Source organism: Oreochromis niloticus, linkage group LG14 (assembly GCF_001858045.2).
Source record: "Oreochromis niloticus isolate F11D_XX linkage group LG14, O_niloticus_UMD_NMBU, whole genome shotgun sequence".
Lineage (NCBI taxonomy): Eukaryota > Metazoa > Chordata > Actinopteri > Cichliformes > Cichlidae > Oreochromis > Oreochromis niloticus.
The window spans coordinates 5,557,643-5,573,085 of record NC_031979.2 but is presented as its reverse complement, the minus strand read 5'-3'; the positions used below and the strand labels follow the sequence as shown (position 1 = coordinate 5,573,085).

At 38.4% G+C, this 15,443-nt stretch overlaps 2 protein-coding genes across 7 annotated transcripts in view; both read right to left on the bottom strand.

The window, feature by feature from the left end:
* Window positions 1–1,376: 1,376 nt before the first annotated feature.
* On the bottom strand, window positions 1,377–10,140 carry LOC100709642 (homeobox protein SEBOX). 4 transcript variants are annotated; one of them, XM_013264767.3, is made up of 4 exons: window positions 9,370–10,140; window positions 4,790–4,850; window positions 4,042–4,247; window positions 1,377–2,925 (listed from the first exon to the last, which is right to left on the bottom strand). In XM_013264767.3, exons 3-4 carry the CDS (start codon window positions 4,189–4,191, stop codon window positions 2,227–2,229), a joined length of 849 nt encoding a protein of 282 aa, XP_013120221.1. In that variant the 5' UTR covers window positions 4,192–4,247; window positions 4,790–4,850; window positions 9,370–10,140; the 3' UTR covers window positions 1,377–2,226. The 4 variants fall into 4 exon arrangements, with proteins under 4 accessions (XP_013120221.1, XP_005461090.1, XP_013120220.1 ...); XM_005461033.4 differs by lacking the exon at window positions 9,370–10,140 and adding an exon at window positions 4,935–5,187 and having other exon boundaries at window positions 4,790–4,853; XM_013264766.3 differs by lacking the exon at window positions 9,370–10,140 and adding an exon at window positions 4,935–5,187.
* A 593-nt stretch (window positions 10,141–10,733) lies between these two features.
* smtnl (smoothelin, like) overlaps window positions 10,734–15,443 on the bottom strand; it is a 35,552-nt gene continuing 30,842 nt past the window's right edge. The window contains exons 9-11 of one of the 3 annotated variants that reach the window (XM_019345276.2): window positions 13,741–13,892; window positions 13,081–13,147; window positions 10,734–12,150 (exon numbers count right to left, since the gene is read on the bottom strand). In XM_019345276.2, the coding sequence (XP_019200821.1) occupies window positions 12,091–12,150; window positions 13,081–13,147; window positions 13,741–13,892 (279 nt within the window). In that variant the 3' untranslated portion in view covers window positions 10,734–12,090. The remainder of the gene's footprint in view (window positions 12,151–13,080; window positions 13,148–13,740; window positions 13,893–15,443) is intronic. The other 2 variants (XM_019345278.2, XM_005461034.4) reach the window with 2 other exon arrangements.

Here is a 15,443-nt window from a genome sequence, read left to right as displayed (position 1 = left end):
TAGTCCTGTAAATTATGCCCCCCCCCCACCCGTCAAGTTCTGTCATATCAGTGGAAGGATTAAAAGATGTGACTGCATCCTGGAATACCAAAAAAAAAGTCTCTTCCTAAGATCTGAGATTTGACACCAGGATTAAAGGTTTATTGAAAGATTATTTGGTATTAAAGATGATTATGATATGCAGAGATCTCTGTCCAGCTCTGGACGAACAGTGGGCACTCCCGTCTGTCATATTTGCCTCTGTATTATGCCTCTAATGTAATATTTCAAAACCTAAATCCAGGTCAAATTACAGAGGAGGTAAGCTGATAGACCCAGAGCTCTGACTTTAATTTAGTTCTTATTTTGCTTTCATTTTTCCCCCTTCCCCTTAGTCCATGTAAACCCTGTGATACTTACAGCACAAAGAGATATGATAAAAATATATTTTGATTTAGAAAATAATTATTCCCGTCGTGGTATCCTACCACATCATCACATCATCATTTTAATCTGGATGTTTTGAAAAATAATACTCTTGGGGTTACAGCATTAAACATGTCATGGTTCAGCAGGAGAACAGGAGCTGAGGAGAAACCATGATATATACAGCAGTATCTCTCTGATGGAGAGATCTCTCAGATCTGACCATAGGTTATACAACTTCTGCTATTAATACATTTTCAAAATGTCATGAGCTTTGTGTATTTGGCTCTTTAAAAAAATTGTTAATAAGAACAAAAGTTTCATTAAAAATACCGATAGGATATCAACATATCCTGTTGGTATAAAGGGCTAATTGTGTGATTCAAGTAGTTTTTGGTTTTGTTTTGTTTTTTTTTTAGCTCTTGCCAGATTTGTTCTGTCAGACTGTGCTTGAACTAAATACATTATAAAAGATACTGCTTTGGCTGATGACTTTATACTGTCTATGATATCACTGACAAAGGTATGAAACAGTTAATAACAACTATCAGTTTCAAATAGTTAGCCAAAAATAGCCCAATTAATAAAAAGTACAGATGCTAAAACTACCTGACAAATGTCTAGAAAAAGAATATAACCTAAAAGCTGTGGTTAGCTGCTAAAACTAATGGATAAATATTAAAATCACTTAGTTGGAATTAGGTAACTATTAGCCAAAGTATCCTAATAGCTAATTGTTATTACCTAAAGCCATGCTATCCCCTAAAAGTAATAGGTAACTGTTAAACATAGCTAGACTTAGCCCACTAACAGTTAAACACTAATAAATGGGTTGAAGAAATGATTGCAAAAGTTGTTTAATAAGTAAAACTAGCAGATATGATATATTCACATTGCCTACTAACAGTAATGTATGAATGCTTAGTTAGCTAAAAGAAGCCAAACTGTTACTTGGTTAAATAAAACTGCATGATAAAGCATTAGCTGTAGCATATAATGGTCGAAAAGGATATAATAAGTGACTTGATTATAAAAACTTGACTGATTTAAAAACTGACACTTAAATTTAATAAAAAATACTGACAAAAAGTATGTTACAAGTTTATGAGGGTTCAAGTTTGGGAATTACAGTGGTGCAAACTAATGGGAACTTTTTCATTTTAACCTATGATGTTCGCTAAATATTATTTATTTTCAAAACTAGATAAAATAATTGGGGTTTTTGGTAATATTAGTACTATAAAGTAGTTCCAGCCTTGCAAGCAACAATATTAAAACACAACATATAGTTAACAATAATGAATAATAATAATTTCAATAAATTGATATTTTCTGCATATTTTTGTAATAATGCCTTTGTATTGCTACTGAACAAAATAAACTACACAACTGAACAGTTATGTGAAAATATGATTTGCGGTTGTATTATTTGATTATACAAAAACATGAAACAAGCTTCATGTTAAACTGTCATATGTGCGTACTTCCAGCTTCACAAAATGCAGTTTATACTATCAGAAATTTTAAAAAACTAACTTTAAAAAATTATTTTTAATTTTTAATTTGTATTAGATTTTAAAAATAACAAATTCTATTAAAATAAAAACAAGAACGATTGTTTTTAACAAGTAACGGTAAAATTCAAAACTATGATCAGTTGCCTCAGTTTATTCCCTAAAATATACAAGACATAATTCAAAACATAAAATACACAATAGGACAAACCAGCATCGTAACAATTCTACTCTACTTCACAGTATTACAGCCTTGTCTGAAATTCATCAGCTTTAGTAAAACACAGGACAGATTTTGATACACTCATCAGAATTCAAGAAAATTGGTAACAATAGCAGCGTTATAGATCAGGTCTGAGATATATCCCATCGAGGTCTGTGGTCCCAGTTGTGGGTGATGATGGTGGTGGTGGTGGTGCTGTCCCTGACCTTGAGAGATTTCCCAGTACACTGGCTGAGGGTGGGAAGGGACAACCTGGTCTACTGAGGCATGACCTCCACTTCCAGTGCCTCCGCTGCACAGGGCCTGATGAGGTCCAGATGGAGCCAAGCTCCGGGACTTGAAGTTCCTGAAGGCTTGATAGGAGCATGTAGATGCAGCGTGGTGAGGCTGCCTGGTGATGGACTGATGAAACGAACCAGGAATGAAACCAGTGAGTGAGGCTCCTAAGTGCTGTTGCTGCTGCCCGTGGTACTCCTCTTCCCAGAGACGAGACTCGGAGGGTTTGGAGCAGCTATGAGTGGACTGCTGATGGAGGGATGAGGAACATGGTGGCGATGACATGGGGTTACTGTAGATTTGCATCCAATCTGAGTAAATCTGCGGTACCTCCTCACAGGAGTGGCTCTGGTCTGGCCTGAACATGTCTGCCAGAGTGTTTGAATACGTGGAAGTCGTGGGGCCGGTGGAGGGATCCACAAAACCTCTAACTCCAAGGACGGACTTGGTGGACTTGGAGAGTCTACCGGTCTTAATACTTCTAGCTCTTCTGTTTTGGAACCACACCTGTGGGAAATGGCAATATTTATAATGAATTAGTCGTACATAGCCAATTTCAGTTTAAGCATTCACATTCTGCTCAGGGTACCATGTTCATCAAAACAAATACTGGGGTTAGATAGATTTTTTGGGTTGTAATTTTCCTAAAAAGAAGAAGGTCTTGGTAAATGGACTGATTCTTATATAAAGCTTTTTTACTCTACTTGAGCACTCAAAGCATCTTAAACAACATGTCACATTCAGCCATTCACACAAGCACTTTTTGTGCACCTAAATGCTTTCTTTCTAATGTTCACAATCCAATAAAGCATTGTAGAGCAACTTGGGGTTAGTACCTAATTTCCTTACACCCTCTCTCGACACACTTTCACCCTCTTTTGTGACTTTGCATGCAGGCTCTGCTAGATAGTTCAGCTAATAATGCTGAATTATTTAACAGTATTTACAGAAATGAGTGGAGGAAACTTTATAATGCTGTTTGACACGTTAGCTCCGGTCCTATGCTGGGGTAACATTGAGATTTTGCTAACATTATCACACATGTGACATGGTTAAGCTGTCTCAATGACTTTGATTGGAGTTTTCATGTGTGACAAAAAAGTTTATTACACATAAACATTTACTTCATAAAGGAACACAGAACATGGACAGAAATATTTAGAAGGAAAGAAGGCAGAAGAATCCTTGGTAATTATAAAAGAAAGAGAAAATGGGTATCACATCATCCTCTGCCTGTCTAAAACAGACTTAACTTCAGGTATGACTATCCTTATATGAGTCATATATATATATAGTCTATATATAGTCATATAGACTCATTTGTTATTATTTTAAGTTCTTTAATGATTTTGATTTTTAATTGAGGAAAAGAAAATCTGTATCATTTATAAAGAATAGCTACAAAATATGTACTGAAGATAATTTTTTTTGCTGTAGTGGTCCAAATTATTGTCTCTGTGGTCCAAAGGAGACCTATTCTCTGTGGGTTAATCGTGACCAACAACAAATCAGTCAAGATAGTGTAAATTAAGTTAAAGTAAGTAAATTGTTTCATTACAGCCACTTTAAATAGGCTAGGAGAACCTTGGAGTTTCAGACTGAACATCCGACCAGCAGCCTCACCTGTATCTTGCTCTCGGGCAGGTGTGTGTGTGCAGCCAGCCTTTCCCGCAGGGTGATGTCCGGGTAGGGGGTCACAGCGAAGGCCTGCTCCAACTCAGACAGCTGGGCACGGCTAAAGATGGTCCTCTTCCTTTTCCTCTGACCCTCCATCAAACTGATGCCTCTGTCTGGCTCCGGAGAGGATACGGCACTCCCACTGCGGGCATCTTCCAATTACAATGCAAATATCAAGAAAAATGTCAAACAGTTGGAAAAATAATGGTCTATAATAAATAAATAAACAGCCTTTCAGAAAGGGAAATCTTGTTGTGGTGATGGAAAATATCACAACTCATAAACTTATCAACATTTAGGTTCTTTTGTGTTTGACCGTGGATTGTAATAATAACTATTATTATCATTATTATATTATAATTATTATTATTATACTTATTTATTAACAGGAAGTTAAAGAACCAAATTTTTTTTTCATAATTTAGAAATTATTATCTTATAGAATACATTTTATTATAGCCTCGAACCTAGGAATATGTGTTAGCCTACATGTGTATCTGTTAAGAATTTAAAAAAAATTATAATAATAACTTTTAGATTTATTTTCTCAGCCATGTTTACTTTTATCCTATTAGATTATTTTATTGTAATATACAATATAATTCAACCATTCATTGAGTTTTGTTGAGAAAAGCTGATTCCATGAAGCAGCCGGTCAGAAAGTCAAAAGTCTTTTTTCCTCTCTGTGACTCACCTTTTGAGTGCTCCTGTTCTCCAGATAATTCCTTGAAATCCACCAGGTCTTTCCGCTGGTTCTGCTTGAGTAAAGAGAAGTCCGAGTCCATGAACAGAGCCATAACTCCACACACACACACACACACACACACACACAAACACACCTCTGCTGCTCGCCTTCACCGATGCTGAGAGTTGAGGAGGAGTCAGGAGCTTCTTATACCGCGTTCAGATCAGATGGGACACCCAGCCCTCGGCATCCAGTAAATCTCCAATTACTCACTGACTTGTTTTCCTGCCTCTTTAAGTCCTCCTGACCTGCTCAGGCACCATTTATAGAGACATTTTTATAGGTCCTGATCAATGTTCCCTCTAATTTTTCATGTGTCTGAGCGAACACACAAACTCCCTGAGCGATCCCTTGGACCACTGTGAGTGACATCAGACGTGTGCACTGTGGTCACGCCAGCATCGAATCCATCCAAGTTACATGGTTTATTAAAATAATCAAATTACAGCATTTACATTTATGTTAGACTACTTTTAATTAACTGCTTTAGCCCACTTACAATGAAAATTTAAAAAATCTTGTTCATGACCTGTGTAGTATGTTAACACTATTGGAGGTAAAAATAACTTTAACTCCAATTTTGAAAACACAACTTTCTTTCTTTCTTTTTTTTTTTTCCCATAAAGCTCTGACTTGTATTATGAGTATGAGTCTGTGGTCTGGGAGAGAGTCCTGTAACTCTCTGTCTGCCAATTACAGTATATCCTCCTGAGACCCAGCAATTCATTTTTGTGCACTGTAGTACACATTTAGTTTTTGCTTGTATCACTCATACTCTACATACCACTCTGCTGAGTCCTGATGTTTCTTAGAGAGGACAACAGTACCTTTAAAATGATGTCACGTGTGTGGGGGTGTGGCCTTCCCAACTCTCTTTTTCCCGCCTTTCAAAATGGCTGTCATGCCGACAAGCACATTTTATGGAAAAAAGAAATGTAAGCATGATATCTACATTTAAAATATTTTTTAAACTCAGATTTGGATTAATTTTCAATAATAAACATCTAGTAAGTAATTTCAGGTGGTTTTCAGACCTAAGCTCATTTAGTTTCACGGAGGAAATGACTAATTTATTAATGTGTACTCTAGTGCACGTCAGGACTTTGTACTTAAATTTGTTTCACTTTTTTCTAGTAGACAACTTTTTGACAGAGGCAGAAAGAATTCTTAATACAATCATTGAGGGAGATTCAGACATAGATCTTTCAGAAGATGAGAGTCATATGAGCCAGATAGGAAAGGGTGAAAACCCAGGAGGAGCCAGACAAAGATTATCAAGATGCAGGGGCAGATGTAATGGAGAACGACACAGGGTCAGCTGAAATCTGCCGTCATCCTATCTGGTCCAAAACCAGCATGTAGGACAATCAGGAATTTTTGATTTTGACTGAAAACAGTATGGGTAACATGCAGAAATGTTTCCAGTAAATTGATTTAACTTATAATCATAGTGTAAATGTGTTGTAAGTGAACTATATCGGATATTGGAGTAAATTTTATTTTGCTAAATAATTTTCCATTATAGTCAAAGGAGTTTGCAAAGAAAAGCGTCTGGACTTCTTTAAGTTGCTTGAAGACGTTTCACCTCTCATCCGAGAGGTTCTGAAGAAGCTTCTCCTTTGACTACGATGACCTGGATGACTGAGAACCTTCACAGACAATTTTCCATTATCTTAGGTTCATGCCTTTGTTTGGAGAATGCAGAATTGGAGATGATGGTACCCTAATGACACTTAATGATTGGAGCCCACAGCAGTATTTCCAGCAAACAAACTAATTCAGGACTTGTCCTTGTTGACCAACCAGCGTATGGTACAGGATTCAGGGTGTAGTTTAAACAACACCAGAAGAAATCAATAGCTTTTTAGGAATCTCAGTGTACATTGCATGCCTTGGATATCCGAAAATTAGAATGTACTGGGCTGCCAAAACAAGAGTCGCAGTTACAGCTGATTCGATGACATGTGGTCATTTCTACAAGATCAGGTCTTTGCTGAAAGTAGTCGATGATCTGCCAGAAATTTTTTTTTTAAAAAGAATTTCCTGGGGAAAGTCGGACCACTTCTAAAGAGAGTCCTTCAAGGTTGCCTCAGTCTGCCCAGGCCAACAAAGGTCTTTATGATGAACAGATCATTCCATTCACTGGCTGTCCCAATTCACAAGTCCCAAGACCTGCAGTGGTTGTAGAATATAATATCGACATGGGAGGGGTTGACCTATCAGATTGCATGCTCAGCTTTTACAGAATATCTAGTCGGACCAAAAAGTGAACTGTTCGCACCACGCTTTATTTCATTGATTTGGCCATCACCAACTCCTGGCTTCAGTACCATCAAAATAGCGAGGACATGCAACGACCTCAAAAGAACTCCCAGTACCTGGAGTTCATGTGCCTCTTGGCTAAGGAACTGATAAACAAGGGACAAACATGTGAACAAGACCTGAATAATATCAGTGATGTAGAGTTCTCTCTAGAAATCAAGAAAAGGATTGAATTTTGTTAGTTTCACATTCGTGATCAATGAACTCCCCTTGTGCACTGTAGTGCACATGTTGTAAAATTTAAATAATATTAGTTAAAAACAAAAATTTTTTTGCAATGTGTTTTTTAACAACCCAACACTTGGTTTATATGAAAAAAATCAAAATCAAAATACTTTTTTTTTCCTGGGTCTCAGGAGGATAAAATGACCAATGTTGGGCAATTAATTATATAGTTACTACTTCAAAAAAGTAACTCAGTTTGGCAAACAACAAAGTTTTTTGCAGCTATTTATTTTTTTTAATGCAGCCAAGGCGTTTTTAAATAAACATTTCAAACTATTTACAGAACAATCAGCTGTTCTGCATCAAATCTGATGCCACACAAATTATTTGTGCCACTCCAAAAAATAATTTCTGTCCACCATGAGATAAAGGAGAACAACAGCCTGATACCTGCAGGCCTGACAACAGGAGATGTATCACTCCTGTAACACCTGTAACATTCAGCAGCCGCCTCATTGTTCTGACACACCAACAAAACTATTGACTACACTACACACTAACTACACAAGATTTGCGCTAAACGTCTCAAATCTCTCACATCTCAGAACACCGCCGTCACTCCTAAAACTTCCCCCCGTTTCTTAACAACTAGATGCCACGTTGCCATATCATTTTTTGATTGGTCGACCAATAGGAAAGGGTGGGGGTTTTTTGGTTTTGTTTTTGCTCACAGGCGGAGAGTGCTTTCGAGCGTTTTCCTTATAAAACGCCGTTTTTACCGTTGTTTCCCGCAGTAAATATAAATAACGATAGTATTCAGGAAGAAAACCAAACATTGCATATATTTTTACCATAACTCTGGTTTTACGTGGCCTATCAAGACAATTTAAAAACTGGTATAAAGTCCACACTTTCCGTCTGTCCTGCTCACATCTCCAATGGTTGTACACGTTGTCATTAACGTGGCTTCACTGCACATCAGCCACGCCGCTTTGCTAGCTAAAACACCGGTGTCGGCACATAAGGACGCTGTCATAGCCTGTCAACGACGTTGATTGGCTGCGTATATACGAATGTGAATCGCATTATTGGCTGGACTATAGGATAAGGTGGTATCGTTCTAATCCCATACAGGAGCAGCCAGTCACTTACTGACTAACACTGCAAAACAGAATTGTTAAAGTTTTAATTTTAATTTCAATTCAGGTTAGATTTTTTTTGTGCGCAACGCAGATTTTCTGTGCGCAGAGACCGTGCCAGCAGTGCGCAGCTTAGAGAGAACGTTGGTCCTGATAGAAAATTTCAAGTCCATCTTGCAGAAACATATATATATATACATATGTGTATATATATATATGTATATATATATATATATATATATATATATCATACACAGGACATTAAATGATTCTGCATTTTTTCCAAGTAGGTCATTAGACTATTAAATTTGCTGCAGTCTTTATGACCTCTTTTTTTCCCCACCAAACAAAACATCTCATGTGATCTGAGATTATGAAACTTGATAATCTTTGTGTTCTGCCACATCGTCCTTCTCAAGCTAACAGCTAATGTGATAAATGTCACCAGTAAACAGTGTGGCTGTACTTGCAGAGTATATCTGAACACTGAAATAAACTAGTGAGCACACTCAGAAAATAAAGTACCTTATTGAACTAAAATATATCTCTGCCCTGAGACCTAGTGTAACTCAAATAGGTTTAATCAGTTTTTGCTCACTGAAAGCGCTCACCACCTGCAACAGTCACACTCCTCCTAAAATACTCTGTTTATGTGGCTTATAAAGATAATGTTGTGGAGGTAAACACAGACGACACGAGAGCTCTCGATTAACACTCCTCGTTTATTCCTCATCACAACACAACTGAACACTTTTCCCTCCAAAACATAGCAACAACACTTCCCGAGAACTGGGTGTGAGTGGAGCCCTCCAGTGGTCCACCACAATGTATTATTATTACTGAAAAGAAAATTCTCAAGAGGCCTCCTGCAACTAGACACATGTTTGACATAAAATAACTCACCTGCTTCTTCAGATATCAGTGAGGCAGGTTCAGTGTCAGGTGTGTGGGTGTGGGGTTATATGAGTGGGACAGCTAAGCCTGAGCCAGAGGTTTGATCTGTTGGTTCTGGCAGCAGGCCGGCAGATATGTGATTTAGTATACATATGTACAGAAGGTCTGTCTGCACTAATTACATGTTGGCTAAAGGATAACAAACACATTATTTTCTGTTAGAAATTGGGTAAGCTAGCTAACACTGGGGAAGTCAAGTAGTTTCTTTCATGTACACTTCGGTACAAGTTTATTTCCACCTGTCTCTTTTCCTACCGCTCTAAAGCTCAGCGTCAGTTAGGAGCGCGTGCACCTGGACTAAACCAATTCATGAAATAAGGAGGGGGGAGGCGGGGTCAGAGGCTGATTGGATTTACTCTTTGTTTCGAAAAACAAAACAAAACAAAACCAATATTAGGAAACAAACACCTTTGAAGCAAACAGCATTTATGGTCATGTATGGAAGCCATATTGATGGATTAATAATTTTTGTAAAAAAATAAAAAAAAATAATTACGGGCCCTTAGAATCCGTAATTTTTCTCCCCCTGACGACGCCCATGGGAATATTTGTTTGAATTCTAAATCCCCCTGTAGGGGATTTGCTTATGTAAGAAAAATAATGAACTTTTCACTTCAGCCCTATTTCTGAGAGTGTACAGGTGTTAGGGCCATGTTTTTGTTTAAAGCTTGTTCTCAGGTGAGAACACAATATATGTAGATGCCTTAATTTCCATTACACAGTTTGGTGTCAACACTAGTTGGATTCAATTCAGTTTCAATTCAGTTCAATTTTATTTATATAGCGCCAAATCACAACAACAGTTGCCTCAAGTTTATATTGTAAGGCAGACCCTACAATAATACATACAGAGAAAAGCCCAACAATCAAATGACCCCCTATGAGCAAGCACTTTGGCGACAGTGGGAAGGAAAAACTCCCTTTCAACAGGAAGAAACCTCTGGCAGAACCAGGCTCAGGGAGGGGCGGCCATCTGCTGCGACCGGTTGGGGTGAGAGAAGGAAGACAGGAGGACAGGACAGTTGGACATTGGAAAGACCAAGTTACCAAAAATAATCTTATTATTCAGTCTTTTTCAGTAACTTGTGCTGATTTTGTTCAACCAGGTCAAGAGAAGCTGAAGTCCCAACTATCCTCTGGTGTCACATAGTGGGTTTTGTCTTCTGCGTCTACCGTTACATTGCTCCTACAGTTCCCATGAGATAATTTACCTTCTAGAGGTGAGGCACAGTCCACATTATGAGGTTGGATCATGGTTTGTTCATGAGTTGGGCATCCCTTTGTGTTTTGCACTTGCTTTTTCTCACTTGCTGTTTTTTTTTTTTTTTTTTTTTTTTGCTTGCTTAATACTTATACTTAATCTTTTACTCAGTTGTCAGGCTAATGTGGTTAAAAACTACTTGGTTAGGTTTAGAAGAAGAACATGGTCATAACAATAATCCTGACCTGCCAGCTGTTATAATTTAGGAGAGACAGAAGCACAGCACTATGGCTTTCTGACCAAGTAACACTGAAAGTCTATCCAGTTAGCTGGAACTTCCAAGCAGAATCGATCTTTAGGTAATATATTAGAGCTTGTACGATGTGGAGGAGCCTAAAATCATATCATACACATGGTATAAAATCTCCACACATTGCAGATGGTCTGAGCTGATGTTGTCCTGCTGCAATCAGCTCCAACCCTGGAAGAGACACTTAAAAACCACACAGACCCAAACAATCACACAACTTTATGGATTTACGAAAGTCTGATCACATGATCACCTATTTGCAGTTGTTATGTTTTATGTTACTCTTTCATTGTAACTTGAGTGACCATAAATTTAGCGTTGCTTAGTTCCCAGTGAATCCAGGATAGAAAAAAACTGCAACATATAAATTTCACTGTTTATTTAAATTCATTTCACTTATGTCATAATACAGAAGTAGATATTAAGAAAAAAACAGTTTCCCCAGAGAAGTAAAATTTCTTGATGTTGTTTTCCATATTTTGGCATCATCTTAGTGTCATCCAGCATATGTGGATTGAAAGATTGCTCAGCATCATAACAAAATATCATTTTATTTTCTACAACATTGCGTCATATATGCCCTAAACAGTCGGATGTACAGCCTTATGGGCTGTGACATTTCTGAGACATACCTCCTCTCCACAGGTGTGCAAGTTGAAATTAATATGGAGGTTAACCTACAAGCATGTGTGACGATAGTGAACACAGCAACATTTCTGCTCTCTCTCCAGTATATCTCAGCCATACACACGAATACTCATACACAAAGTAAAAACCTAAATAAAAACCACACACACACATACACACAAACTGCTGACCGCTATGTATGAATCCATCTTCATGACTGTTCATACACAGCATGGATGAAACACTGTCCACTCTGTCAGTGACCCAAGCTGTGAGCACTTCCCCTCTGGGCTGCTTCTCCTGCAGCAAAGTAGAGGATTGTTTATTTATCCACCACTAGGAGGCAACCTAGTCCTTCCAAAGTGCCAGCTCTGTCCACCAGCCCTACATGCAGAGGCCTCTGCCTGACAGCAAACCAGAAATCAGCTGATAGCATGTTGATGTTTTCAAAGAGGTCTTTGAGCGTCACTCGAACTTGCGCAGGTGGTTGTAGAGGGACTGCACGTAGGTGAAGACGCACATGGGGTCTGGCTTACGGCCCATGATCATCATATCGTCCACCTCGATCAGCCGGTCGCAGCCTGCCTTCACTCTGGAGGTGGAGATAAAGGAAGACAAGTTGAGAAAAGGGAAGGCTAGAGAAGTGGCACCAGGGGTATTTCAAAGAGTGAACTTTCTAACCGAAGAAGAAGATTGAAGATTTTCTTTAAAAAACAAACTCCTTCAGTTTATACTTAATTTCTTTACCTAATTATTACCTAATTATTGATTTTATGAGTTATAGGACTGAACTGTATCATGCAAAAAATACACAGCAGCCAGTTGAGTTCTGAAACTGTAAATCTGCTGAAAATTGATTTTTAACAAGCATGTTTTGTTACAGTTTCTTACAGAATGACATGATGGATGTAATCATCCTGATATGTGTATTCACTGTCCTGTAAGTCTCAGATCTCTTTAAGAGGTCAAGTCTAAAGCTGGTCACTGAACCCAGTGAATAATGCTTTTCAGTCAAAACAGCGTAATTCTGCTGTAGGCACAAAATAAACTTGTCTTTAATCAAGTAGTGTTTAAGCTCAATGCACGTCCACGCTGTAGGTCTGTGTAGTGCAGTGGGATAATAAGCTGGGCTTTATGAAGCCATTCGGTCAGGGAAAAGGAATGCACACCTTTCATCAAATGTGAAAAAGGGAGGGGAAAAAACATGGAGAAATAAAAAGGACTGGATCTGCAGGAATAATGATCGTTTAAAATGTGTGGATTTGGGTCTTTGTGGAGAGCTATAAAACAAACCAAGAGAGAAAACCCATTCAGAAACATCCAACCACAATAAAGCGGACATGCATGGCTGATAGAGTTAAGGCTCATAAATCTTTTAAAGCCACATTAGCAGAATCCAGACACCACAACTGAGCTCCAGCTAACTAATAACTGTTTGTGTTTGTAAGACAACAAGAGTGGGAGGAAGTTAAAGGAAAACTGTGACATCTGGGCTAATTTATGTCAAACATAATTAACTTACTGTACATTTAACATGCTGAGATGGAGCTCCTGGGTTCCTTGCAGTTTCTCTGAGTGCTGGGGTGAGTCTGAGTTCACACACACACACACCTGCTTTTACAGATGTGCTCATGCTCTCTGATCAGTTAGTCAAGTGCATTTGGTTATTGGTTACTATCTACCCTCCTCCTCCTGTGGAAGGGAATTTTTTTTACAGTACTGCAAAGAGCCGCGTGAAAACGTATCTTTTTTTAGTGAATTAACCTTCCATCAAAGCAAAATGAAAGGAAATATTTTGGTTTTACAAAACTAAATGAAATACTGAAATGAAAAATAAAAAATTAAAAAAACAGAATGAAAATGAACAGAATGTTTGAGACAACATAATAAACATTAAAATGAAATAAAAAAAAACATTCTTGTAGTGTCTTATTAAAAATAAAATATACGTGAATGTCATTAAGAATATAATTTAAGACCTGGTAAGGATGACAAACATAATGTCTCTGTGGTCCAAAGGAGGCCTATTCTACATATAATATGTAAAACCTAAGAATTGACAGAAGGTGTATTTTTTAAGCTTCTGAAGCAGCACTGTGTCATATCTTCAAAAAAAAAAAAAAAAATTAACAAAAGGCCTGCCATTATATCCACAGCCTATTTTCATATTGTTATCACTCACTCTGCAGTTCCAAAGGCCAGCTCAAAGTTGTGCCTGCGATTGGCCGGTGACAAAGAGGTGTAGTCAAACTCGGTCGGAAAGAAAGAGTGAACCAGGGCACAGAAAGCCATCCCATCACTCCAGCTGGATGAGAAGTTCTGGATGTCGATGTTCTGAGGACAGGAAGACATGATGATGAGTGTGTGAGAGAACTGCATTTAGGAGAGCAGTGAGAGGTAAAAGATAGACATATGACTTGTTGCAGCTTCATAAAACCGTCTCCCCATCCGGCATCTAGCCCATAATTATGATGGCTAAAACAGACTTCCCCCTGCTCTGCTTCTCTCAGTCTCTGACGTGCTCTTGAAATCACGCTGTTTCAAGGATACCCTTTATTGGTCTGGAGTTTGGCTTGAATGAAATGCAATACGTCATGTAATCGAATGAACGTCTCCCTCTTCTTCTTGTGTGTGTATGTAAGAGTTTGCTACAAGTTAATAAGAGCCTTGGCTTTGCCTTGCTTGCTTGACTGTAACCAAAACCACATGGAGCAGCTGGCTCAGGCTGCAGTCAAGAAAAAAGGCTTTCAGAGTGCGGCAAAGTGTCACTTTGCTCTTTGGGACCTCAGCGTAAACCACGCCTCCACACCTCTGCAAAAAACACGTGCAATTAGACGCACCTATTTACCACAAGGATGCTCACTGCTACTGTAGTTGAAAGGAACACAGTAAGCACATTAGCAGTCCCTCTGTGTGCCAACAGGGTAAATCAACATGAAACAGCTGCATGTATCTAGGTCGAGTATTCTAATTTATAGTTTTCTATCTCTGACACACATTATGTGCCCTGTCCAGTTTATTTGTGGAAGTACAATTATTTGTGTCACTTCCAAGAGTCCTACAAGTCAGTCAGTAGAACTGCTGTCATGTGTGTCCAATAAACAAGCAGCAGCTCCAGGAGCTCTAGTGCAGTGTCAACGTGTATGAAAGATGGATATAGCTACATTAGTGACATTAGCCACTAGTTTGTTAAGTTTTTAAGTCAGTCATACACATCATTGTAGTCTTGGGAGCTTGAAAAAAAAGAATGGAACTGGACTTCTTTAAGTTCATGATGTGTCTCTTATCCAAGAGGCTTCTTCAGTCTAAAAACAAAAAGCTGGAGAGGTATTTAAACCTGAGTAGAGGTTGTTCACTTTGGACATGGTTACTGACCCGCTATTGATCATGTGAGTCTTTACATGAGGAAAGGTGTGGGTCATTATCATCACCGGGGTTAAAACCACCTCCAAAGGGGACTTGTATTTTCAAGCTCCTAAAAGCCCTTACACACTCATAACACTGCGAAAAAATGACAAGAAAAAGAAGAAACAGTTTCTGGATCTATCCAATTCTCGCAAGAAGGCAGCAGCAGGGAGGATTTCATGGTTTGATCCAGGAGTTGAAGCTGTATCATCACTACTTTAATACATATTTCAGGATGTCAGTTTGAGCTTGTGTTGGCAGAGTTGGGATCACATCTGAGGAGACAGAGTAATCATTTCAGAGAGCTGACTGACCAGAGCAGCGGGTGGGATTATTTTACTATTTCCATATCATTGTGTATTCAGCACTAGCGCATGTTTTGACCTACAAGCGAACTTATTGCCAAATGTAGCGGTCTGATTGTTCAGATCTGTTTATTTGTATCTGAATAAAATAAAGACACAAAATATTTTATGTGTC